Genomic DNA, 23252 nt, shown 5'->3' on the forward strand with positions numbered 1-23252 from the left:
CCCCCCCCCCCCCCGTGTGTGTGGCAGCAGCAGAGACGGTCCGAGCAGGCAGGAGGTCACGGCCAGGGACAATCCCATGATTATGTCGGTCCAAGTGCACAAAATACCGAGGAAGGAAGGCAGTTGCCATTAGACTTTCCAGGTTGGGTTGTTTGATCCATATTGCTGTCCCTGTGACTGACTACAGGATGTGCCAACGCGGCCCATCTTTCCCTCGCCTCTGCGTTCAATGTTGCCTTTTCTGAACTTTTAAAACTGTAAACAGTTTTGTAAAGTCTCACTTCAAGGTTTTTGGACTCTGCTACAGAGCACAGACAGTTTTAACAAACAGCCTACGGAAAACAGGCACAGCCATATCTCAAAGCACAGATTATCTGCCTTCCCACTTTTGTTCCACCTTCCCATGAATACAAGTATTACTACACCTCCCACCAGCTGAAATCACACATTTGCTCTAAGCCAGTGCCTCATATGCAGAAACAACAGTACTTCAGGTCTATATCCCTCCGCAATCATATCCACAAGAGGTGGGGCGCAGAGTTTATGTTCCAAGTTACTTCCAGTTACTTTACTACTTTCTCCCCATAGGAAAGTCACTTTGGTGACTTCTGTACGGAAACAGAGACAATTCTTGGTGGGCAGTCTGCCACACATAGTAGAAGAAAAACAAAAAACAATTCACTAAGTTAGTAGAGTCAATATCCACAGAAAGAACAAAAAAAATTTACATCTCTATCCCATTGTGTTGTCAGACTCCTGTTGTGTTCCATTTACATCATGACTAACCAAGTCCATAAGAAAAACAAAAACGTAACTATGAATAAATAGATGCTGACACTCGTGGGATTTCAGGGTGTTACAATTCATCATTTTTCCTGCTTTCTCCTCCAGCTTCTGCCTTCTCTTTCTTGGACCCTGTGTAATGAAGCAAACTCAGTTTCACACTGCAGTGGTTTTCACAGCATGCAAAGCAGCACTGAGAGTCTGACATTTGCACAATTTGTCACAAGACTTATAGTCCATGGTACAGAGGTTTCGGGGGGTGATACTCAGCTCTGTGGAGCTGAAGACATGAACTCTCTGCCCCTGTTAAGAGCAGGAGCAGCACAGCAGCTCTCAGGCAGAGCCCATCTCACAGCCATGGCAGTGGCTGCAAACTGCAGGGACAGGGGCACAAAACAGCAGTGCTGCATAAGTATTCCACTCTGAACAACAGAAATGTAGGAACAGCAAGGAACCAAATTTTGTCTTCCTGTTTGCAGAATTAACAATGGTTCAGCAGTCAGGGGTTCTACCATCATACTACCTCTTACAGCTAAAAAATCTGCAAAGGAGCCCCCAGACACCTTGCAATTGCAGCTCCCAAGCTCCAGATCACTAACAAAGCATTTACCCACCGGAGTCTGATTCAGGCTTATCATCTATTGCTGCTTTCTCAGCTGTGGGAGGTTCCTTGGCTGGATCAGAATCCTCCATTTTGTCTATGTTTAAAGCAGAAAGAAACAAAAGTCGAGGGAGAACACACAGGAGACGAGGTGCGAAGAGATTAGGCAAGTAAAGGTGAGGTTAAACCATCCAGCTGTGGTGCCTCAGCTCAATCTCACAGCAGATCTCTGTACAACACTCAAGAGAAGCACCACAAAACTGCTCTGTATTCCCCTCTGAGTGCCAGGCTTTATGTCCTCAGAAGCCCTGGAAACTAACTGGTTGCACAGGCAGATGACCTTTGGAGCTGTGACTGTGAGTGGGATCCCTTGCTCAGACCAGAGGAACCATCAGGAATGCTGACAAACAGCACTCCAGATTTAAAAGGACCAGGGCACTTGGGACCCGATGATCTTAAAAAAGTTCAAAAAACCTGTTAAGTCCTAGTACCCCAAGAGATGTTTTTTTTTCACCTGGGGTCCATCTAGACCACAAACCTTTCTCATCAACAATTCATTCTACCCACTGATCTAGGACAGGTTCAGTACACTGAAGTGCAGTCAGTATCTTCTCTTTCCTAGAAGCAAACAAGCCAGCAAGACAGGTACTGACATTCCTGGGAAATTCATAAACAATTTCTTCAGAAAAAAATCCATACAAATTGGGGGGGGGGGGAGGGCACTGCAATACATAGATTTTCCCAGCTGTCCTTGAAAATTAAAGAGCAAACTCACTTAATCTCACAGTTAACTAGTGCCCTCCCTTTTTTTGCTCCCGTCCAATCAAGAGAAACACCATGTGCTACATGTGGTAATTATATAATAGGTAGTTACATACATGCTTCAAGCCTACCACGTACCTTCTTGTTTCCCCTCCGTGGGAGGGATAGTATTCTCAGTCTCAGGGGCTGCCGTGGTATTCTTGCCTGAATCAGTTCTTGTGGCGTTCTTCTCCCTTTTGGGTTTGGGTTTTGCAAACTTGGCTTTATTCAGGAGATACTGCACTTCCCTGTCCAGGGCTGCTATTCTGAACTCTATATCTTTAGAGAGCAGCACAGGTTTCTCAGCAGGAGTAAGCTTGTTCTGTTCAGCCACTGTCTCATTTTTCCAAATCTGTGGGACGCGAGGGAAGAGGTGCTTTTGGAATGCTTCTGGGTTCCAGGAACTGCTGTATATCACAGTATCTCAAAGTCACTGCCCCTGGCTAGTCTGCTTTACTCAGGACAGCTCTCTTCCACCATTTCCACCTTCCACTGCTACATTTCCACCAACCTCTCAGTTACCAAAACATAGGACAAAGTGAAACAAAACCCAGTGTCTGCCTTTAAAAACCCAGCGCAGTCAGATCACTGGGCTCCACCCCCACCCTGGAGACAATTCCACATGCAACACAGGAACCACAATTTCTACCCCCCCCCCCCCCCCCCCCAAAAGACACAATGGGGTCAGGCTGGGCATTAGGAAACACTGAAAGACACAAAAGGTTTGCTGGTGGCACAAAAACAAAACATGCACATTGTAGTGCATGACCCTGAGTGAAAGTATAGGAAATAACCCAAACTGCCACTCCACCCTCCCCCAGCATCACTCCATCCTTCAGTACCGTTGTTTCATTGATGGCTTTTTCCAGCGTACTCAGTTCCACTTCTGTGAATATCTGGTCAGACTCTGGAATCATTCGGGCTCCCCTTGTAGATAAGAAAGCTTATTTTTGTTAAGCCAAGCTGACTTCACTTTGGCAACTCTGTGGTTACAGCTCCAGTAACAAAAAAACATCACAACAACCATGCTGGACCCTTCCTGCCCCCCATTTTTGACAGAGCTCGTGTGTACCTGTTCAAAGGTCCTGCAGAGCAGGACACCAGGGAACAGGGCCCTGTTCACCTTTTCTCAGGAAGTGCCACTGACTTTCACACTCGCTCTGGTCTCCTACTGCTGGCAGCTCCTACATGACCAGCTGCACGACATTCCTTCCCAAAAGCCTGCCCTTACCTGAGAAAGATGGTGGAGTGATTGAGCAGACTTTCCAGAGCAGCCAGGCGTTCTGGCCACTTCCTCCTTTCCTCAACGCGGAAGAAAAGGTTCCTACAAAGTTTTTTCAGCTCAGAAAGCTTGTCTTTTAGCTCCTGAAAATGGGGGAGAGGAGAACAGAGACAGTTAGTTTGACTGTTGTCTAACACTGGCAACTTCAGAAGTTACAATTGTATTTGTTTTTCACTCAAAAGAGCCACATGATTAAGCTTTCAGTCAACAGGCTCCTGCTGATACTCTTGTAGAAACATCAGTGGCTGGGACAACTTCTTATTTTGTTCTGTGCATAATGCACTGAGGAAGCAAGAAACTCTCAAGAACCCGATTTCCAAAGGCTCTGTCAGCCTCTGTGGTCACCTCCACGGCAGTAACAGCTGACTGGTATCCTGACTGCACACAGCAATACCTTTGTAGCAGCTGCATAGCCCTCCTCCTCCATCCAACTGGAAGCTTCACTAAGCTTTTTGGAAATTTCTTCTCTCTGCTCCTCTGTTGAGACAAACTGATACTCCTCCTGGTAAAGCTTGTCCTAAAATAACAGAGCAAGCACTCTGGTCAAACACCACTGAGCCTGGAAGCATAAAACAACCAGAGCACTCGCTTGCAACCAGGCTGGGGTGCTGACTACACCCGCCCAAACCTGAGCTATGCTCCTAGCATTGCCAGGAGCACAGTGGTAATGCACCAGGTATAGATATACCCACATCCCATCGTGGTAACATTGTAACAGTCATAATTTCACGCACACTTAACCCTAGTTGCTTCTTCTGCACAACAGTTCCTGAGAAACTGTAGTTTCTTTATAGTCTGGGGGCAATTGTTCAAAGTGTTAGACATGCTGAAGGGAAGCTTCATTTTGTATTAAGGAAGCATGGGCCTGGAAAGCCTAATAGCATTAGAAAAAGTGACTGAAAGACAAAACATGGGCTCTTCAAATCAGCTTCCCCAGCTCAAAGAACTCCCCTGCACTCAGATCCGCCAAAAGCTGTGCAAAACACTTGTACTGCTCTCCTGGATTCGCATTTCTTTGTCTCACTCTCCTACCTGGGTCTCAAAGATGAATGACTCCAAGCTGTTGGCTGATTTTTCTCTTTCCTGTTTCTCTAGATCTCTGACAGTCAAGTCTTGGAGTCTAATATACAAAGAGAACAGAAATCAAAGGTAGCAAGTGCTTTTGGTTGAGCAGCACATCACACACACTGGCTTCTGAGGTCAGCAGCACTCTGTGCGAGCCACCAGCATTCCAAATCAATTTACTTCCTTTATCTAGAATTCTAATTTAATAGAGTCATTTCAAACCTACCTTTTCATCGAGCTCTTCAGTTCATCTTCCTCCAGGTCAGGCACATCATTTACATCCAGCTCCATGGTGATCTCATGGACAAGCTTCTGCTTCTTGGGTGCTTTGATCTTCTCTTCCTCTGTTTTGGTAGCTGTGCTGTCACCAGAACTTTTGGACAGTTCTTCCTCTTTTGCAGTTTCTCTATTTCCTTTGGGACCCTGTAACACAAATATGTTCTCAAGCAAGGCAACAGATTTTCAGATTCTGCAACTTTTTTCAAAGGTAGGGCACTTCAGAGAGGGGAGAATTACACTGAGGAAATACTATTTCTTAGGTACTAAAACCAGTCCCATTACTTCAATCTGATACCCACCTGAGGCTCCAATTTCTCGCCTTCTTCCTTTCTCTGTGACTCTACTTTGGGAGAGGCTGTTTCTGCTTTACCTGAAGACTGCTGTTTCTCTTGTTCCTGCTCTTCACCAGCATCTACAATACGGCTTTTCTGCTCTTGTTTCTCCCCCTGCTCTTCTTTACCTGATTCTGCTAGGCTCTCTTCCTCTTCCTGGTCATCACAAGCAAGTAAAGGGGAAAGCAAAACAATGTTTTAAATGTGGAAACTCCATGCAATGTTTCACAGAACAGGTAATTCTACATAATTTCCACAGCAAGACAAAAGGGCTTCTTTCCACTAGCAGTCACCCTGGGGCTCACCTGAACTGAGTCTGTCAGGTTCTCTCCAGTCTCTGGTGTAGGCCCACCACCCCCAAACAGGCTTGAGATAGTGTTTCCAAGTTCTGTTGATGGGAGACAAAAAATTCAGTATGTTATGTATCCGTAGGAAGAAAGTCATCTTCAGCTCTCATTCACAACTGCAGCAAACACAAAGGGGCTCCCCTGGTGGTGTAGGTGAACTTCACACACTCCAGACTCATACTTCTCCAACCTCCCTCTGTGTCCTTTGACAGCACACAGACAGCCACACATACAGCCTGACTGTGTAACCTCCACACCTCAAAACCAAAGAAACACAACACTTGTAGTCATCCCAGGCAACAAAACAGTCAGTATGAGTATCAAAGTTCCTTGTCAGTGTTTATCAAATTTACTTGTCAGTGTTGACTCCTCCTCCTGCTTGTCTTCCACCAAGGTCTCAAACACCGACTCCACCTTAGAAACAGAAGCTCAAGATTAGTTTTGAGTAGGGACCAGAGAGAGGGACAGAAATGAAAAATATATCAGCTGACAACCATCCCAATGGGTGGTGCTTACCCGGTCCAGACTCAGTACACCACTCTCATCCATGTTGAAGTGTGCTTTGATGCCTTTGGATTCATAATCTGAGTGCTTCTTGAAACTGTCCCCAACTCCCTTTAGCCTCACCGTAGTGAGATTGAGAGAACCAAAAACTCTGATGACACAAAGACAAAAGCAGAGAGAGAACTCAGGATAATAGTTCTGCTGAACAGCCAATCCCTGCTCTCACTCATGCTGGTGGCAATGGGCAACTGCAAAAAGCCACAGAGCTGCCAGCTTGGGTGCTGGGATCAACTCACTGCAGGTCATCCTCGTTGAGGAATGTTAGATCTCCATAGTTGACATAGAACTCAAAGTCATCTGTGTAGCGGTTGAAAGTGATTACTTTGCGCTGGGGATAGGGCGCCATGCGCTGGAACAAAATCCTCTTGTTATGCTTTAAACTCCTGGATTTATCATCCTCCTCAACTTCACGAGTAAACTCCACCTGCATCACAAACAGAAAATAAGACTCAGCAACTGCAAACTGTGGCATCTCACATCAGCAGTGTTCAGCTGCTCTGACTCTTGCAAAAGCTGGGGGCAGGCAAATATTCCTCAACTGGTATTTGCATATGCCTGGCTCCTTGGATACTGCATTTCTATTATAAAGAAGACTTCCTTCTGCTTTCTTTAGATTGGCAGAAAGATCTCCAGAGCTTTCATACTCAAAGGGAGCTGAGAGGTTCCAACCTGGATTGCTTCTCCCAGCACAGCCCCATACCCTGCACAAGAGAAGGAAAACCAGAAGTTACCTGGATAGGAAACACAGCAGCATCCCGAACAATGAAGGGCTTCACCTTAAAGGCTTTGCTCAGAGCAGCTGCCTGGTAGACTGCACCCATAGCAGCAGCCTCATCAGCATTGATATTCTTGCCCAGCTCCTCTCTATGAAGCGAAAAGCAACAGACATGAAGTTTGCAGCCTCTGTATAAACAGCAGCTTGTCAATGGGAGACAGACTAGAAGGGGACCTCACATACTCACTTGCCCACAGCTTTCAGCAAAACCTCCTGCACTTTGGGGACCCGTGTGGCACCGCCAACTAGAATCACCTGGTCAATTCCATCCTAGGGATTGGAAACAGTCACCTTGTCTTAAGAAAGCAATTTTGGAAAGCTAAGTCCAGGGCTTCCTTACGTTCCTTCCCCGGTCACCACGTGCTGACATGGTGCTCTAAGAACACCCACACTACATCTTCCTGTCCCCGTGCAGGCCAGTGCCCAACAGACCTCAGATGGATATCAGCCATGCCAACAAGGAGGCAACTGGGGACAGGTCTGTCCAACAGTGACAACATGACCGTGGCTTCAAGCCCCTGAAACATGTCTCTTGATTCAAAATTAGACAAACTATAGTTCAGTGTCACAGGAGACGGTGACTCCAAGACCTGGTTGGATCTGAGCAGACAGAAATCCAGACTCTAAGAGGTAACTCAGTGTCTTGAATTGAGTATCAGAGCCCAAAGATGCTCAAGAGCTCTGGCACCCTGGAAAGCGAGCATTTAACCTGCAGTGACTCCCTCCAAAGGACTGCCTCAGGTTTGGTACAACTGCAGCCCATAACAGGGCTCCCTTTAGGGATTGTGCAGAGGAGAAGCCTGAAAACCCATAATTCGATTTCCAGGCTCATTCAGTTAAAACTTTGGGAGTGAGACCAGAACCAGTATCCAAGACAAAAAGAGGAAACATCATTATTTCAAACCTAAGGCACAAGAGTAAAGTGTTTTAAGACAGAGAAGCCCCTCTTCCAAGTCCCTAATTTCTGGTGGATAGTGCAGGGGAAGTGTGACACACTCCTGCTTGACACTGCAGCAGGCAAACTCTTTGTAGCACCAACAACATTGTCACAATAGCAGGCATCTACCTCCTAACAGTCCTGATAACACAACCACTGATGCCTCAATCATGATGTGGCAGCAGCTCCACACACAGAAGCTTCAGGCTTGGTAATGCATTTTCTTAAACACACCATGTTCATCGCTGCGCTACTCAGAGCCTGCTGCACGGGTCCTGGGACACGCTTGAACAAGTCAGAGCACAAATCCTCAAATTCTTGCCTTGAGACCTTGGCTTTGAAGTCTATGTCATCCAGTAGTCCCTCAATCTGTCCAGGAAAAAAAAAAAAAAGTCAGATTGAAATTAATTGTGGAGCATTTTCCAAGCAAAATCTTTGCCCAGTGTGCAAAAAGTTCTGGCTTTTGTAACACATAACAGACCTGACCACACTCTTCTGAACCCTACCACTGCTAAGGTGATGAGAGGATGGAACATGGGTGTAACAGACAGCTTCTCTCAGTGAAAGTTTATTTAACACACTTGACACGAGTAACTCTTCCTCAATCCACTCAACCACCGGTGCTACCAAGCGGGCACAAGCGGAGAGGGAGCACCGGGTGCGATGCTCCTAGCAGACCTGCACTGCAGAGGGACAGTGTCCCCTTGCACCAGGCCTTAACCCACCCCACACGGAGCCCAGAAAATAGAGGAGCCCCCAGCCCAAGGCCAGACCTGCGCCACGTGGTCGGCATTCGCGCTCAGCACAGTTTTCACACGGTTGGCCTCCTTCAGCAGCTTGGCCATGGCCCGAGGGTTCTTCTGGACATCTTTTGAAGGGTGCTGCTCATTAAAGAGTTTGGCCAAGTAGTCCCGGAGACGAAGCTCCATCACTAAACCACCAAGAGTACGGTCAAACCTGAGCAAGAGAATGAACAGAGGTGTAATAACCAAAACCGAATTGAAATACAAACAAATTTCATGCATTATTCCACAAATACGCAGAGCAGCAAGTGGTCAAAAGTAGTTGCAGTACTATCAGCTGTGATGATTGTGACAGAACAAAAATTGTCCCCAGAATAACATATTAAAATGGAAGAAAGAAAGGTAGAAATAAGAGATTAACCACCACAAAAGCCTTTCAACAGGAAAGTTCATTATATTACAGGTAAATGCCCTATTGCCAAGCATGTTGAACAGCTGAGAAGCCAAAGGACAACTGTATCAGGTCCCAGGCATTTTCTTAAAACCAGCAAAATAAATGTTTTGGAGTTAAAATTGCTGGGCTGGGTATGCACAGCACCCCCTTTATCTGGCAATGCATTAAGTACACTGCATTTCCATTCCTCTCTAGAAATGCGTTTCTCTTTTTCCAACTGATAATGCTCTATAAGATCACATGAAATGGAATAGGCTTACATGGATGGCTTGAGATTATCAAAGGCAAAGCCTAAAGCAAACTAAGTACACTGATTCCCTCCTAGGCTCCTGGAAGTTCTCAGTTACCTTCTGCAAATGACAGCAACACTAAAATTGTTCCCAACTGGAGCCTTCTTGCTCGAAATGTTTCTCCCTCAGCCATCCAAATTACTGTACCGAAATCTTACTGCAAAATTCTACATGATTAAGAGATTGTGAAAGAAATGGTTTCTTTCCTGAGATCTGTGGGATTTGTGCAACTTGTGTGGAATTCTTACCCAATGCCTTGGATCTGTAATTGAGGTTGGGTTCCCGAGTCCTTAGTTTTCACTGTCTGATATGTAACAATAGTACAAACAGTGCTCCCTGCTCCCATGTCATAAAACATGATATTCTGGAAAAGAAAGTTGGGACTGTGAAGCAGAAACATTTAGATATCCCCCACAAATAAGGAAAGTACCCTTTCACAACTATCCACTCCCTGGACTGACTTTATACCCTAAGGCAGGACTCGTATTTTGACCAAACACGGGTGATGTTCAGGGTCATGTCTGACAAGAGACAAGAAAACTTCTAATCTATTTCACAGTTCAAAACCCAAATTTTTGCTCTTTCTTCAGCCTCAGGAAAATCAAGTAGTTCGGAGTCAATGTTCCAATACTTCAAGTAATTGCTGCTGTTATTTTCCCCAGCTGATGGGCAAGGAACAAATACAGGTTTACAAAACAGGAACTCCCAGTACCTGCCATCACTCAAGCAGCTTTCAGGCTTCACCATACACACACACAGGGTTTAATGTTTTTGTCACAAGACGAGCAATGAACACATGAAAACAAAGGAGACTGCTTGATCAGCAAAGTCCACTTTCAGTTCTTTGGATTCTTTCTGCAGCATTTTCTCCCCTGCATGGACACAACTTGGCAGGACACTCTGCATCTCCCAAATGCACCTACCTGTGCCGTGGCATTGATGTCTTTCCTCCTAAAAACCCCATAGTTCAATGCTACAGCCGTGTTGTCGTTGATCAGCTGCAGCACCTTGAGGTCAGCCATGCGGGCAGCGTGCAGAACTGCTCTCCTCTCTGCTTGGTTGAAGTATGCAGGAACTGTGATCACTGCATCTTTGATGGGCTGCTCTGAAACAGTTGCAGGGAACTCTGCATCAGTGTAGCCACATGCAAAGACTCACAGAATGCAACCCTGCAGCAGCAGCCAGGATCCCTAAGGACGAATCTCTGTATCCTGCTGAAACCAAGCAGACCTAGCATACTCACACAAAGCCACAAGTCTACTGACCTCTCTTTCATGTGTCAGGATACTTTCAAATGCTCTAGGTAGCCTTCCATTTCAGCAAATATGATCTTCATGGAGCCTTAATATTGATCATAATCACTCTCCAGTAAAAAGTCCTTGGACTGGCTGTAGTGTCACTGACCACATGACAAAGCCTCCTAGTAATTTACCTGCTTTTCATTACTATGGTACTTCACTAGCAACTCAGCATGAAATATGCATGACAGCCTCTTCTCTGTTAGCAAGTTTCACAGGAAAGTGCCATTTTTGCTCTTTTCGTTCAGCTCCAACAGCAAGTTTCCATCCAAAACAGCTACAGCACAGCCTTCACAGAACCATTTCTACTCTCCCCTGCAGCCACTTCCCATGTGCCTCTATTCTGATCACACATATAAGAAAGAAAACATCGCAACTTTTCTCCAGAGACTGCCTGTAAGGTGCCTTCTTTGCAAGGCTCGGTGGTAAATGGGGTGTCTGCCCCAAGAGTAAGATTAAGATCCCAAACTTGCATCATATTAGAAACAAATGATAACTGGATAGCTGCTAAGTCTTGCTTACAGCCTATAGCTGGAGAGAACCAATATCCTGTTTCTAAAAAACCTGAGTTTCCGAACACTTTTGGTCAGTTTCTACTCCAATCCTATAGTGTATGAACACATACAGACAAAAAACAGCTAAATCCTTCCAACCTGCAAATTCCTCAGCCAGACCACGTGAATAGTTCAGGACCATCCCCAGCATCTCCTCAGGAGAATACTGTATCGTTCTACAATGGGAAAGAAAACGATGGCATCAACAGTGAGCTGGAGAAGCCTGGCAGCAGAAATCCATCCCACAAAGAACCTAAGAGCAACCACTTACGGGGACAGCTTGAAGATAACAGTCTGTCTTGTCTCATCCTTCACCAGCTCATGCTCTGGGAATCGGGACTGGTACAGTGCCACGTGGGGATTATTGATCCGCTTACCCAGCAGATCCTGGAAGTATCGGAATGCCACCTTGGGTGTCCTTATGGACTGCAGAAAAAGAACCATATCACCCACTTACAATCCTTCAGTTATGCTGTTCTCAAAGCAACCCCTCCCAGACTACGTGGGGAACAACTCTTGCTATGGAAGTAGGAGCACAAAGCCACTACACAGAGCAAATAAATCAATAAAACACTGTCTCAGACATTTATCACAACGTGGGATACCCGTATTCTGCAAACAGGAACTCTTACCATCCCCAGCGCGCTGTCACCAAAGAGACGCTCGTTCTCCTTCAAGGAAACGGCCACGGGTGTTTTCCTTCGCGACTCCCTGAGGAGAGAGAGAGAGAGAGGAATAAACCACTGGAAACAGGTGTGAACATTCCAGTCTCCAGTGAAGAAGGATGCTGCTCCCATTCCAGAAAGACTAGGGAAGGTGATTGTAGAGGGAGACCAACCTCTACTCAGTTGAAGGGCCACCAGAGAAGCCCCCTCCCCCACTTAGTGTTTTGATGAGATTATTTTTGCTTTCCTCCATCCATAAGCAAGGCAAGATGGTTCCCTCATTCTATCTGTGACCGCCAAACTTCAGGGAGGTGGGTGAGAAATCTCCTTGCAATCTCCAGAATCCAGAAACTGAGGATGTTCCTGATCATATGTGCTCTCTCACCTGCAGATTCTTTACTCAGTGGCTTGAGGATGGGCTGCAGCATCAGCTGAATGCAAGAGATTTACCTGATTTACAAGTGCGGGCTTTGAACTGCAGCAAAACAAACGTGGCTCTGGGCTCTCTTGTGGGAGAATAAGGGGACAAGTGGGAACTGGGTGCCCTTCTGGGTTTGCACCACAGCGTGTCCTTAGCCACTGGGCTTTCAGCACTCCCTCCAAAGGTACTCAAAGCGCACCCAAACTTAAAGGTGAATTAACAAACTGCCCTGCAGCTGTCCACCTGGGGCAAGACTGAGGCACAAGCCTGCGTGGGAGGATGGGAGCCTTCCTCTGGCAGCAGAGGAACAGGGATAGCCGAGTCCCAGCCGCCCTCACTTTCTCTCCGCTGCCGGAGCTGGTGGGGGCTCCAAGCGCGGCAGGACAGACCGGACCCCCGGGACCCCTCCCACGGCAGCGCTGGAACCGCCGCTCACTTGTTCAGGACGATCTCCATGGGCACCCCAGGCTTCACGATGGCGATCTTCATCGACTCGCTGCCCACATCCACCGACATCACCGCCACCGGATCTGGGAACAAACCCTCGGTGAGAACCTGCTGCCGGTGCCCGTGGCCATGACAAGGCCGTGCCCGGAACAGGGCGCTGGGCTGGCCCTTAAGCACCGGCCGCTCCTCCCCGCACCGTCGGCGTCGCGGCCCGGGCTGGGAGAGCCCGGGGAGCCGCCGCCTCCCCACACCGTCCCGCACGTACCTGCGGCAGGCAGGAAGCAGAAGAGAAGCAGCCAGGGCAGCGCCCGGCGGCCCCACCGCGCCATGCTCGGCATCGCTCGGCGGGACTCGGCCGGGTTCGTCTCAGCTAGGCTCGGCTGGACTCGGCTCGGCTCGGCCCGGCCCGGCGCGCGGACCAGCCCCGGCGCGGCGGCCCCGCCGTCTGGCCCCGCCCCCGCCGCACGCGGCACGCGCCCATTGGCGCGGCTGCCGGGGCCGGCCTCGCGCGCCAATCCCGCAGCGCTCTCGCGTCCATTGGGCCACGTCGGGGGAAGCCGGAAGCAGTCACGACCAGGAGCCGCGGCCCCATTGGCCGAGATCACCGGGGGCGGGGGCCGCGGGGGCCGGCCTGAGCGGGCGCGCGCTGGCTTGACGCGCGCGCCTGCGCACGCGCCCCACGGCAACCGAGCCACGTGCGCTCCCCCTTGCACCGCGTGCGCCCCCTGGCGGCCAGGAGGCGCCTCACGGCCCTGCCGCCACCAGACCGGGCCCTGTGGACCACAGCCCGGACTGCGTTCTCTCGGCTCGGCCCCGCTTTTGGCTTTACTCAGGTTCGGCACGGTTCCCGTAGACTCAGCCGGTCCCGGAGCATGCCCACACCCCTCCCTCTTCCGGGCTCCGCTCCTTCCCCTGGCCACTCCCCGTCACGATGTTCCAATGGTTTCAGGCTGGCGCTTCCCTCACCTCTCTGCGGTCCGCACAATGTCTCATGCACGATGCCGTGCCCTTCAGCTCACTCCCAGTGAGCTGCTGCTCAGTGCCCCAGCCCCTGCCCAGTGCCGTCCGTCCGTCCCCCCAGCCCAGGGACAGACTGCGGTCTGTCTGTAACGTGCTACCAGTTCAGAAGCAGCACAGAAGGGATAGCCTGGTTCACGAAATGTTTTATGACTGGGCAGTCCCCATCTGGCCCAAGGGGGACAACGATCCGAAATTACAAAAGGTTTACAAAGACACGTCCGAGTCTGCCACAGCGGAACATCCTGGCTGCACGGGGCCAGATGGTGGCACAGCCTCACCTCACTATGGCCATGACACTAAGTGTCAGCATCAGCTTCAAAATCAGCACCTCTCCAAGGCAGAGAGCTCAGGCCTCAGCTCTTTGGCAGCTTTTTACATTTCAGCACTTTGATATTGTTCCAATAAAGTTTGCTTTAAAAAAGTCAACATAAAAAAACTTACTCCCTTGCCTGAACAGGCAACGTTCAGTACCACCCAGCTGGGCCCAATGCAGGTCCATGACCTTGGTGTGGTGTGACCTTGTGTGCATGGCATGAGGCGGAGCAGGGACCATGGTCCCCTCAGGAGCTCCTCACCGGTTGGCATGCTCAGAGTCCATCCAGCTGGTGGATCTGGGGTGCACAGCACCCCCCTCTCAGTTCATGAACTGGGTATAGCCCTCTGCCCCCGTGACAATGACATCCATCCAGATGCGCATGGCCTCGGCTGATGGTGCTACCATGTAGTAGAGTCGGTCGTGGGTCTTGACACAGAAAGTGAGCGGAGGGTTTGGGCTCTGGAGAAGAGGATTAAATCAGCACTCTGTTCCCCTCTGAGCAGCAATAATCCCTTCCTTGTCTCCCCACAAAGCCCAGCACTGGGGTCCTGCCTTGGCACCCTGAAGCTGGCATCATCATGGGCCATGGACCATTCCAGGAGCATTCCTGGCATGCACTGCCTTACTCCCCCCTACCAGCGTGACAGAGAACAATGCAGAACAGGGAAACCCACAGAGGCTCCCACCAGAGCAATGGCAGTGCCCAGCTCTCACCTTTGCAGCACTGCGGAGGTGGTCATAGTAAACCTCTTCAATGGCTTGGAAGTAGATAACACCCTTCAGCTTTGTCTCATGTTTATCTGCCCAAGAGAGGGAACCGTTGTCGGCCGTGGGTGATGGCAAGGGGAGGGGAAGCAAGGCAAGCACAGGGACTCACCCATATAGTATGAGAGGGTGCGCTTCATGCGGTCAAAGACAAACCAACGCTTCTTCCAAGATTTGATCTTCCCACCCATCTTGACCAGATAGCCCTTGCACATCTTCTCTGTCAGGATGATGTGGTAGCAGGTGTCAACGCTGTGGCCCGAGGACTCGATGTGCAGCCGCAGGTTGAAATCCTCTTTGCGGATGGGGAGGTACCGTGTCAGGGGACGAGCCTGGAAAAGCAACACAACCCTGCAAAGCCCACCGATGGTGACAAGAGCCACGTCCCCTGCTTGAGCTGGGACATCAGTAGCAAGCTGGGTGTGCCTCCCTGTCCAGGCTGGGAGAGGGGGATGGCAGCCCCCTCACACCTGTGAGAAGTGCTTCTCCCGCAGTTTGACTTCCTTCTCCACCAGCTTCTGCCGCCGCACTGTCTCGTCCTGCAGTCGGCGTTCCAGCTGCTCCCGGTGCCAGCGCTCATCCTCCAGCGCCTGCTGACGCAGCTCCATTTCCCGCTCCTGCCAGCATGCACGGGCACTCAGCCCCAGAGACTGGAGACCTGCCTACCATCTAGCCATGGTGCTGGTGCCCCCACTCACCCTGGACTCCATCAACCGTGACTTCTCCTCATGTGCCTCCTTCAGCATCTTCTCCATCTCCTCAATCTTCCCTGTCTCCATCCCGCTGGCACTGCAAAACAGCCACAGCTACTGCCCCAGCAGGAAGGACCTTGAGCCAGCAGCATACCAGCAGAGCAGGCTGTCCCCTGGCTCCCATAGGAGCTGGCCCCAGGGTTACCTGGAGATGTTGTCAGGAGAGCAGGCAGAGTTGTTGCCGATGGAGATGCTGGTCTCCATGCTGTCTGAGCTCTCCAGGCTGAGTGTGTCATATGCATGGTCCAACTCCTCGGCCCGGGGCCCAGCACCATGGGGACGGTGGTGGTGGAGGATGGAGTGGTGCATGAGCCGGGGGAAGACAGTGGGGAAGGGGGGCTGCCCATGCAGGGCCTCCCACTGGGACTGCGCCTCAGCAGCTGCTTTCTGCTTCAGCTCTGCCAGCCGCCGTTTCTGCTCCTCAATCACCTGCCGACCTGTGCCACACGAAGACGACGTCAAGTTAAATGTGCCACATTCAGAACTGCAGCATGGTGAGCGAGGGGGTGGCACAGGGAGAACACACTACAGGCACTGCTAGAGCCATGAAAGCATGGTAGGGTCTGCTGTCAGAACTCTCTGGCAAGTACTGTCTGGAAAGGAGCAGGGAGGCACATGCGTCAGGACTGGCAGGAACAAGCTGAGGGAGAAGCATTAGTGGGTTAGGGATGCATAGGGTTGTCTCCAAGCAGATGTTGAGATGCACCTGGGGTCTTGGACTGGTCATGCCCCTCTTATGTATGGCAGAAGGTGCCAGCAAACAGCCATGCTGCTGCCTCTGGGCTGCTCTAGGCAGTCCAAGTCACCCCATATCTCTACCTGGTAGATTGCCTGGCTGCAAGGGCTCTGCTGGGAGCAGCTTGGCTGGAGATGGGCCATCAGGTAGAAGGGTCAGGAGGAAAGAGGCGGGGGGAAAGCAAGAAACCATGAGAGAGGCACCACATCCTGCCGGTGCACTGCTGCTGTTGCCACTCTCAGCCAGGCTTCCTTCTCCATTGCCCAAGTGGCAGCGGGGATAGAGTCTCCTGAAATCCCACCACCCCACAGAGCCAGGATGCAGAGCCAGAGCTCACCCTTCTGCTGCAGGGCCAGCTGGCGCTTGGTCTCGATATCCTGCAGTGTGGCCACCAGGCTGCGGGACAGGCTGCCTGCCGGGCTCGGGGGACCCTGGGCAGGATAGCAGGTGGTCAGCTGCAAGGATGGGGATGGAGGCTGGCACCAGGTATGTGTGAGCCATGGCCAGTGTGCCTGGGTCCCCCTGGCAGCCATACCTTGGGTGAGGGGCTACGCTCCAGCACGGAGAGGTTGAGCTGCGAGGACGAAGGGGTCCCACTCTTCATCCGAGGGGTGAGGACACCAGCACCACCCTCTGTTTTTGCACGATAGACCTGAGCACAGTGACAAGATGTGAGAGAAACATGGGGAAACTGCAGAAGTCCCCCTGGACAGATGGCTCCCCAGATCCTGCTCTGTGTTGGTGCCATCCTGGCAGGGATGCAGGCCTGGGAGGAGGCAGACATTGCCCACCCTAAGCCACAGGTCTGTTCTGCCTTTGCCTGCTGTGGCAGCCAGGACCCCAGCCCCAGCAGCACTCAGGGTACAGGGTCCACAGGAATGTCCCCACATTGCCCCACTTTTGCCACAACCAGTGGCCCCCAAAGCTTGAGCCGTGGCACCGGGGAGCCAGGATTACCTGGAGAGCCTTGTGAGAGGAGTGAGCTTTAGCTGGAAGTGGAGGAGGGGAAGAAGGAGGAGAGACAGAGGAAGAGGAAGTCTCAAAGCCAGCCATAACTTCCTGGTACCACTTCTCTAAATCAAGAGCCGGGAGACACACAGGGACTCCCAACGCCTGCTGCTCCATCTGGAGAGAGAGGCTGCATGAGAAAGGATGAAGGACAAATGCAGCAAGAGGGACAGATGCACAGAGAAGCGGTTGAAGTATCCCTGCCTATGCCTGCACCACTCCCCCAGAACTTAACATGCAGTTAAACCTGGGGATACTGTGCACTCCCTGGCTAAGTCCCAGCAGCCGTAGGAGCCATTTGGTGCTCAAGAGAATGTGAGAACTGATCAAGCACCAAGACCCCTTGCCCTGGGGGCAGTGGAGCAGCAGGAAGGGGAAGGGGTCTGCCCATGCAGGGCCTCCCACTCGGACTGTGCCTCAGCTGCTGCTTTCTGCTTCAGCTCTGCAGCCAAGGGTGCACGGACTGTCAAGAGGCCGAGCTTCTGGTCAGCTCCATCTGCAGCTCACCCCTTCCTGTGCATCTCCATCACCTCCCAGGGAGAGTGCAAGGGGCCAAAGGGAGGGAAACAGGGCACCAACCTCTGCAGAGACGAAGGGAGAAGGGAGAGATGGAAGAGGAGGAAGAGGAGGAGCGCAGCCTGAGGATGAAGGAGCCAGAGGGGTACAGCCCAGCAGGGAAGCAGCAGGGGTGTGAAGGCTGCCCAGGATACCCGAGAGTTGCTCAATGGTCACATACTGGGTAGAGAGAAGCAGATCAAACCAGGATAAGAGCTAGGGCAAGCAGGCACAGAGGAACGAGCAGGCAGCTCCAACCCCCATAGGAAGGTTCACTGTCCTGGGATGAAAATCTGTTAGTGCTGCAGGCACCCTGGTGCTGGGCACTGGGTCAGGCCTGCTCTGAATCCTCCTCGCTTGAGACAAGCAGCCAGGACTGCATCCAACAGACAAAGGGCCATCCCTCCCACTGCTGGGCACCCACTCTGCTCCCAAACCCTGCCACTACATCCAGAGCAGGCAAGAAGTGCACCCCAGCAAGGAGACTGGGCAGCTTGAGCCTCTGGTCCCCACTCAGCTGCAGCCAGACAAGTGTCCTGACCCCAGAGAGATGTGGGCTCCAAGCACCAGGACACACACAGAGACTGCACGTCTGCAGCTTCCTCACTGCCTGGGATGCAAAGCCAAGGGAGCAAACCCGAGCATGCTCTGGGGCAGGTACCTCGTTGGCTGTGGGAGCTACAGCAAGCAAGAAAGAGTGCTGAGCGGCAGCAGGGGCAGCAGCAGCAGCTTTAGCGTCCAGGCTGGGGCCAGGTGCATTACTGCAGAACCTGAAAACGTCAGACAGCCTCATGTACTCCTAGAAATCCACGGCAAGGGAGAAGGAGAAGAGTTAGACCCATGTGCTGGCATCATGGCACTGACTGCATAGTGAGAGCAAACCTCTCTGTGCATTCATGCCCCAACACTGCCTTCCCGGCCCTGCCCTGCTGCCCACGGTGTCCCCGGTGTGCAGCACTGTGCACCCTGGGGTGCTCAAGCTGGGCTGGGTGTGCTGGCACTCATCTTGCTCCAGCCTTCACTGCACCTTTGCTGAGTGCCTACAAGGGGCAGGGATGCCTCAGGGTCCTCCAGGGTCACTAGCCACAAATTCTCCCTAGTGTAACTGCACTGGATAAAGGCACCTCAAGCTGTGCTGAGTCAGCTTAAAATCCACTCCCTCATCCTTTCTGAACCAAACATGTCAAACCTGCTCTTATTTTGGGAAAGCCAGGCTAGCAGGACCCTACAGGATGCTGTCAGGAAGTGCCCAGCCAGATGGCAAGCAGTGAGCAAGGAGGAAGCCTGTGCCCCACACCACTGCACCAGGATTAAAACAGAGGGCAGCAGCAGGAACTGGGATGCCCAGTGGGCTCAGGAGAGCACCTGGAATCCGGGGCTGAGTGTTAATGAACACAGCTGACAGAGAGGTATATGATAATTGCTCCAGCCATGCTGCCTGAGGGTGACACCAGTCCACAAAAGCAGTCTCAGCCAAGGAGGGGTAAATGAGCAAGCACATGCAACTAGTCCCTCTAGTTAGTTACCTCTTGTGCCTTGGGGTAGGAGTAGGTGTCAGGAGAAGCTAAGGAGGCAGCTGCTGCTGGCAGGGGGCTCAGGGGCTTAGTTCCCTCCAACAGCTCATAGGGTTCTGAGATGTGGAGGGTCTCCTGTTGAAGGGTAAAGATCATGTAGGCAAGGTGGGCACAGATAGCAAGGTGGCAGCAGCAGGAGTCCCACTGCAGGCAGGCATGAGGGGACTCTGCCATCTTGTGCCTCTTAGCAGCAGCAGGGCAGGCAGCACCACAGCCCCTGAGGACATCATGGTTCTGGCTCCCCACTCAGAGCCACGAGCAGGGCAATGGGGCAACTCACTTCCACCTAAAAGTCCCCTGGACCAGCACCAAGACATCCCCATGCTTGCTCTCCAGCAAGGATGGAACCCTAGGAAGTCCTGTCCCATGCACTGCTCTGTTGCATCTCCCTTCCTCCCTCCCAACCTCTGCAGGAGGACTCTGCCAATGGAGAGACTTTGAGCAGTTGGAAGCACCTGCCTATGGTCAGAAGGTACTTGGGAATGCAGGAAATGCTGCAGAGCAAAGCTGGTGGTGCACAAGGCTCATCCTCAGTGACGACAGCAGCTTAAGAGAGCACCTCTAAACACCACAGCCTCCTCTACCCACATACCTCTCGGAGAGCTGAGGACATTTTAGGGAAGTTCCTGCCACCTGTGACGAGCTGGTATCGCCTCTCCAGAGACACGAGTTTCTCCTTCTCCTGCACATGGGGTGACAGGTCAGACGCAGCTGATGGTTACTCACACCCCATGGATGGTCACCCCTCAAGCTCATCCTGCCTGCCAGCAACCTGTCAAGAGCTGGCATGATCTTGTCCCCTGCCTAAGCACCCTCAGGACCACACAATCATGGCATTACCTTCTGCAGGAGCTGCAGGACGCTGCTCCGCTCCCTGGCCAGGCGCTCGGCTTCCTGGGCACTCTGAAGCCGAATCTGGGCAGCCTGGGCATCCAGGGCAGCCACACGCTCCTGGGGAGCAGGCAGCAGAGATTAGCTGGCTTCTGGTGAGCCATGGGATGCAGCCTGGCCATGCCAGACCCACGGGGCACAGCCTGGCCATGCTGGACCTGCTGCTCCTCCAACCCTACCTTCCTGCGGGCAATGCTGTGGTGGCACTCAGCCCGGCTCTGCAGGAGCTGCTGGCCTCGTGCCTCACGCTCCTCTTCCAGGTGGCTCTCTCGCTCCAGCTGCTGGAACTCCAGGTCCTCAAACAGCTTGGCCTCCGTCTCCAGTGCCTCTGCCTCCTTTGAACACACAAGAGCACTGTGAGTGAATCAGTGCCACTGGATGGGCACCTCTGCATCCTGCAGGCAAATCTCCCACAGCAAAACCTCCTGCCATGCCTCCACATCCTATTGGTGCTGGCCAGGAACAAGAGCTGGTGGCCAAGCCTATCCCGTGTGCCTGGTGTGGGCAGGCAGGCAGTTTTGCCTTCTGCTGGGCACCAGAAACAAGAGAGATACTGACAGGAGTGTCTGCTGTCAGAAGGTAGCAGTGGAGACACCCAGAACTGGCCAGGACAGAGCAGTGACCCCCATGAGATGAGCTTGCCACAGCCAGGGGCCTCATCAGCCCTTGGAGACCAGCTGCCCCTGCTGAACCACATATGGGCTGAAGCTGTGCCCTGACAGGTAGCAGAACACCATGTGCCAGCATAACCACCAACACACAACACTGTGTCACCAAGCCTACAGGTGGCAAAGCTCCAACAGGCAAGCAGCATGCTGGATAAACTCCTGTGTGTCCTTCCAGCCTTCATGCACTGACAGCATGTGGCAGCACTCAGCTCTGGGCCTGCCACTGCCACCCTGGCAGCCATTGTGCCATGCACCCCATGGGGATGTGCTTCACCCTGCTCCACGAGACAGGCAGCCAGTGACACAGCACTGATGTGGTGGCTCCTGAGGGCTTCTGCACACAGAGACCACTCCATCACCCCCCTGCCCGCTATACACCAGGCCCTCATCCAGAATGCAAGTGCCTGGCCGGAGCAGGCTGTGGCAATGTGGGTTTATCTGGGAAGGAACTAGCCATGGGCTGGGGAAAGTCAAGCACTTCCGGAAAACACCAGACAATAGGAAAAATGCTGAGGACTAGCAGTAACATAGATCAACATCACTGTGTAAATAAACATTCTCAGGAAATAGCTGGAGGCAGCCAGATGAGGGTGCAGCAGCCCCCAAGACTCCCCAGCCTGCCCTCCTTTGCAGGGCAGGGTCCATGCTCGTGCCCTGCCCGGTCCCGAGGAGCTCTGCCGAGCCGGTCCCGAGGAGCTCTGCCGAGCCGGTCCCACGCCCCGGGCCCGGGCGAGAGGCAAGCTTACCAGGACGATGGTGCCCGGTGCCAGCTGCCTCCAGCCCGGGTGCGACGCTCCCAGTGCAGCCCCGGCTGGCAGGGAAGAGCTGGCCTAAGCTGGAGCGGAGGGAGGTGGGCCATGGTCCAGGAGGGGTGGGGGGAGACACTGACCCTTCGCATCTGCTCCTGCAATTGCTCCCGCATTGACTCGGGGCACTTATCAAGGTGGCTCTTCGACTCATGGTAAAGCGCCTGGAGTTGCTCTAGCTCCTTCCTTTCAGCATCAACCTTTGCCCTTTCCTGAATCAGGGGAGAACAAGACAAAACAAAAAAGAAGGAAAAGGGGAAAAAAAAAAGAAAGAAGAGAGAAAACACACTTCTCAAATAGGTGCCATGCAGAAGCTGTGTTAGAGAGGGACTCAGCTGGAGACAGAGCGGGGGTCAGGAGGAGCAACCTGGCAGCTACAGGGGGATGGAGAGATCAAGAGACACAGAAGCCAGGACCTAGCAGTGTCAGAGGGGTTACAGCCAAGCCTTGACCTCAGCTTTGTGTTTCCAAAAACAAACTTGCAAAAAGATCAATGCTGACAGCATGGTTCAAGTCATCCCAATCCTGCGCACAGCTGTGTCACAATAACCACAAACTGGCTTTGTTAACTGCTGCCAGTTAGGAACTGCAGGTCCTGAATGCAGCCTGAGGGTATGGACCACCTTCATGCATTAGAAGGAGAGGGTTGCCCATGGGGCAGCAGTGAAAACAGGAGTCTGTGGTTCAGCAAGAGATGCTCAGGCTATGATGAGTCACCAGCAGAGCAGACACTTATTCCTGGGCCTGGGATGAGGGGCCTGGCCACAGGAGCAGTAAAAATGGGGCCAGGTACATGGGACTGGCATAGGGGAACCACCTCCCACAGGTCTGGCAGCACCATTTGGGGGCTTGGCACTGAGAAATGCTTGCAGCAAGGAACCCTGTGCTCCACACAGAGATAGGACATCATGAAAATGGCTATGAGGGGACATGCTGGCAGGGAGGCAAGTCTGGCAAATGCAGAAGCCCTTGGAGAGGAACTGTGGATTTCCAGGGGGGCTCCTGGACGTGCAGAGATGTCAGAGGTGATAGCGGAGTTCAGAGCAGGCACTGTTAGTGCAGGTAGTGCAGATAGGTTAGGAAACTGGGTGGTTAGGTCAGCAGAGAGGCTGGGAGAGGGCTTTCCCTGCGCTCCTCTCCTAGCTCTGCATGAGGCTGTCCCTGGCTACAGAAGATGCCTACAAAAGGATGGAAGACCAAAACCAGAACAAAACCCCCAAATGGCCACTCTGTCAGGTCACAGGCACCCCGACAGCCCTGGCACCCACAGCCATGGGGCTGGCCAGACCTGAGGGATGCTGATACCCCAACACCGTGGCACAGAGCTGCTGGTGGGACCTTGGCATAGGCTACACAAGGATGATGCCCTCAGGCGACAGGGAACTGGATCCCAGCAGCTCTCCAAGGCCATGCCACACTGCCTGCAAGACGGTGGGATAGCCAGCAACCAGCAGCTGGGACAAACATGCCACACACACAGCGTCATGGGTGCCTTCAGACCATAAGTGCACCACAGACAACAT

The 23252-nt window shown here is 52.2% G+C and overlaps 2 protein-coding genes across 4 annotated transcripts; both read right to left on the reverse strand.

The window, feature by feature from the left end:
* Nucleotides 1–10: 10 nt before the first annotated feature.
* On the reverse strand, nt 11–13013 carry LOC134057562 (hypoxia up-regulated protein 1). 3 transcript variants are annotated; one of them, XM_062514534.1, is made up of 24 exons: nt 12904–13013; nt 12628–12721; nt 11738–11816; nt 11377–11531; nt 11205–11281; nt 10177–10358; nt 9502–9617; nt 8540–8723; nt 8001–8135; nt 7017–7099; nt 6786–6918; nt 6291–6478; nt 6007–6145; nt 5844–5904; nt 5449–5531; nt 5111–5299; nt 4759–4955; nt 4500–4587; nt 3862–3984; nt 3417–3550; nt 3028–3112; nt 2285–2537; nt 1398–1481; nt 11–915 (listed from the first exon to the last, which is right to left on the reverse strand). In XM_062514534.1, exons 1-24 carry the CDS (start codon nt 12974–12976, stop codon nt 857–859), a joined length of 2994 nt encoding a protein of 997 aa, XP_062370518.1. In that variant the 5' UTR covers nt 12977–13013; the 3' UTR covers nt 11–856. The 3 variants fall into 3 exon arrangements, with proteins under 3 accessions (XP_062370518.1, XP_062370519.1, XP_062370520.1); XM_062514535.1 differs by lacking the exons at nt 6786–6918; nt 7017–7099; XM_062514536.1 differs by lacking the exons at nt 11–915; nt 1398–1481 and having other exon boundaries at nt 2376–2592.
* A 778-nt stretch (nt 13014–13791) lies between these two features.
* LOC134057561 (pleckstrin homology-like domain family B member 1) lies at nt 13792–22064 on the reverse strand (the record flags this gene model as incomplete). Its single annotated transcript, XM_062514533.1, has 17 exons — nt 13792–14433; nt 14689–14774; nt 14852–15071; nt 15210–15356; nt 15438–15528; nt 15637–15928; nt 16311–16355; nt 16565–16658; nt 16763–16879; nt 17185–17352; nt 17815–17970; nt 18452–18589; nt 19317–19439; nt 19957–20046; nt 20205–20315; nt 20435–20590; nt 21813–22064. Coding segments are annotated over 17 exons (2427 nt in total), but the record flags the coding sequence as incomplete, so codon positions are not given.
* Between the last annotated feature and the right edge of the window lie 1188 nt (nt 22065–23252).

The sequence above is a fragment of the Cinclus cinclus genome, unplaced genomic scaffold, assembly GCF_963662255.1.
Source record: "Cinclus cinclus unplaced genomic scaffold, bCinCin1.1 SCAFFOLD_83, whole genome shotgun sequence".
Classification (NCBI taxonomy): Eukaryota; Metazoa; Chordata; class Aves; order Passeriformes; family Cinclidae; genus Cinclus; species Cinclus cinclus.

Excerpts from the sequence above, each read along its gene's own strand:
- LOC134057562 (XM_062514534.1), bottom strand. The coding sequence starts at position 12,976 with ATGCCGAGCATGGCGCGGTGGGGCCGCCGGGCGCTGCCCTGGCTGCTT. Across the intron at positions 12,722-12,903 it reads CTGCTTCCTGCCTGCCGCAG|ATCCGGTGGCGGTGATGTCG; the intron begins GTACGTGCGGGA and ends GTTTGTTCCCAG. Across the intron at positions 11,282-11,376 it reads GTTATCTTCAAGCTGTCCCC|AACGATACAGTATTCTCCTG; the intron begins GTAAGTGGTTGC and ends TTCCCATTGTAG.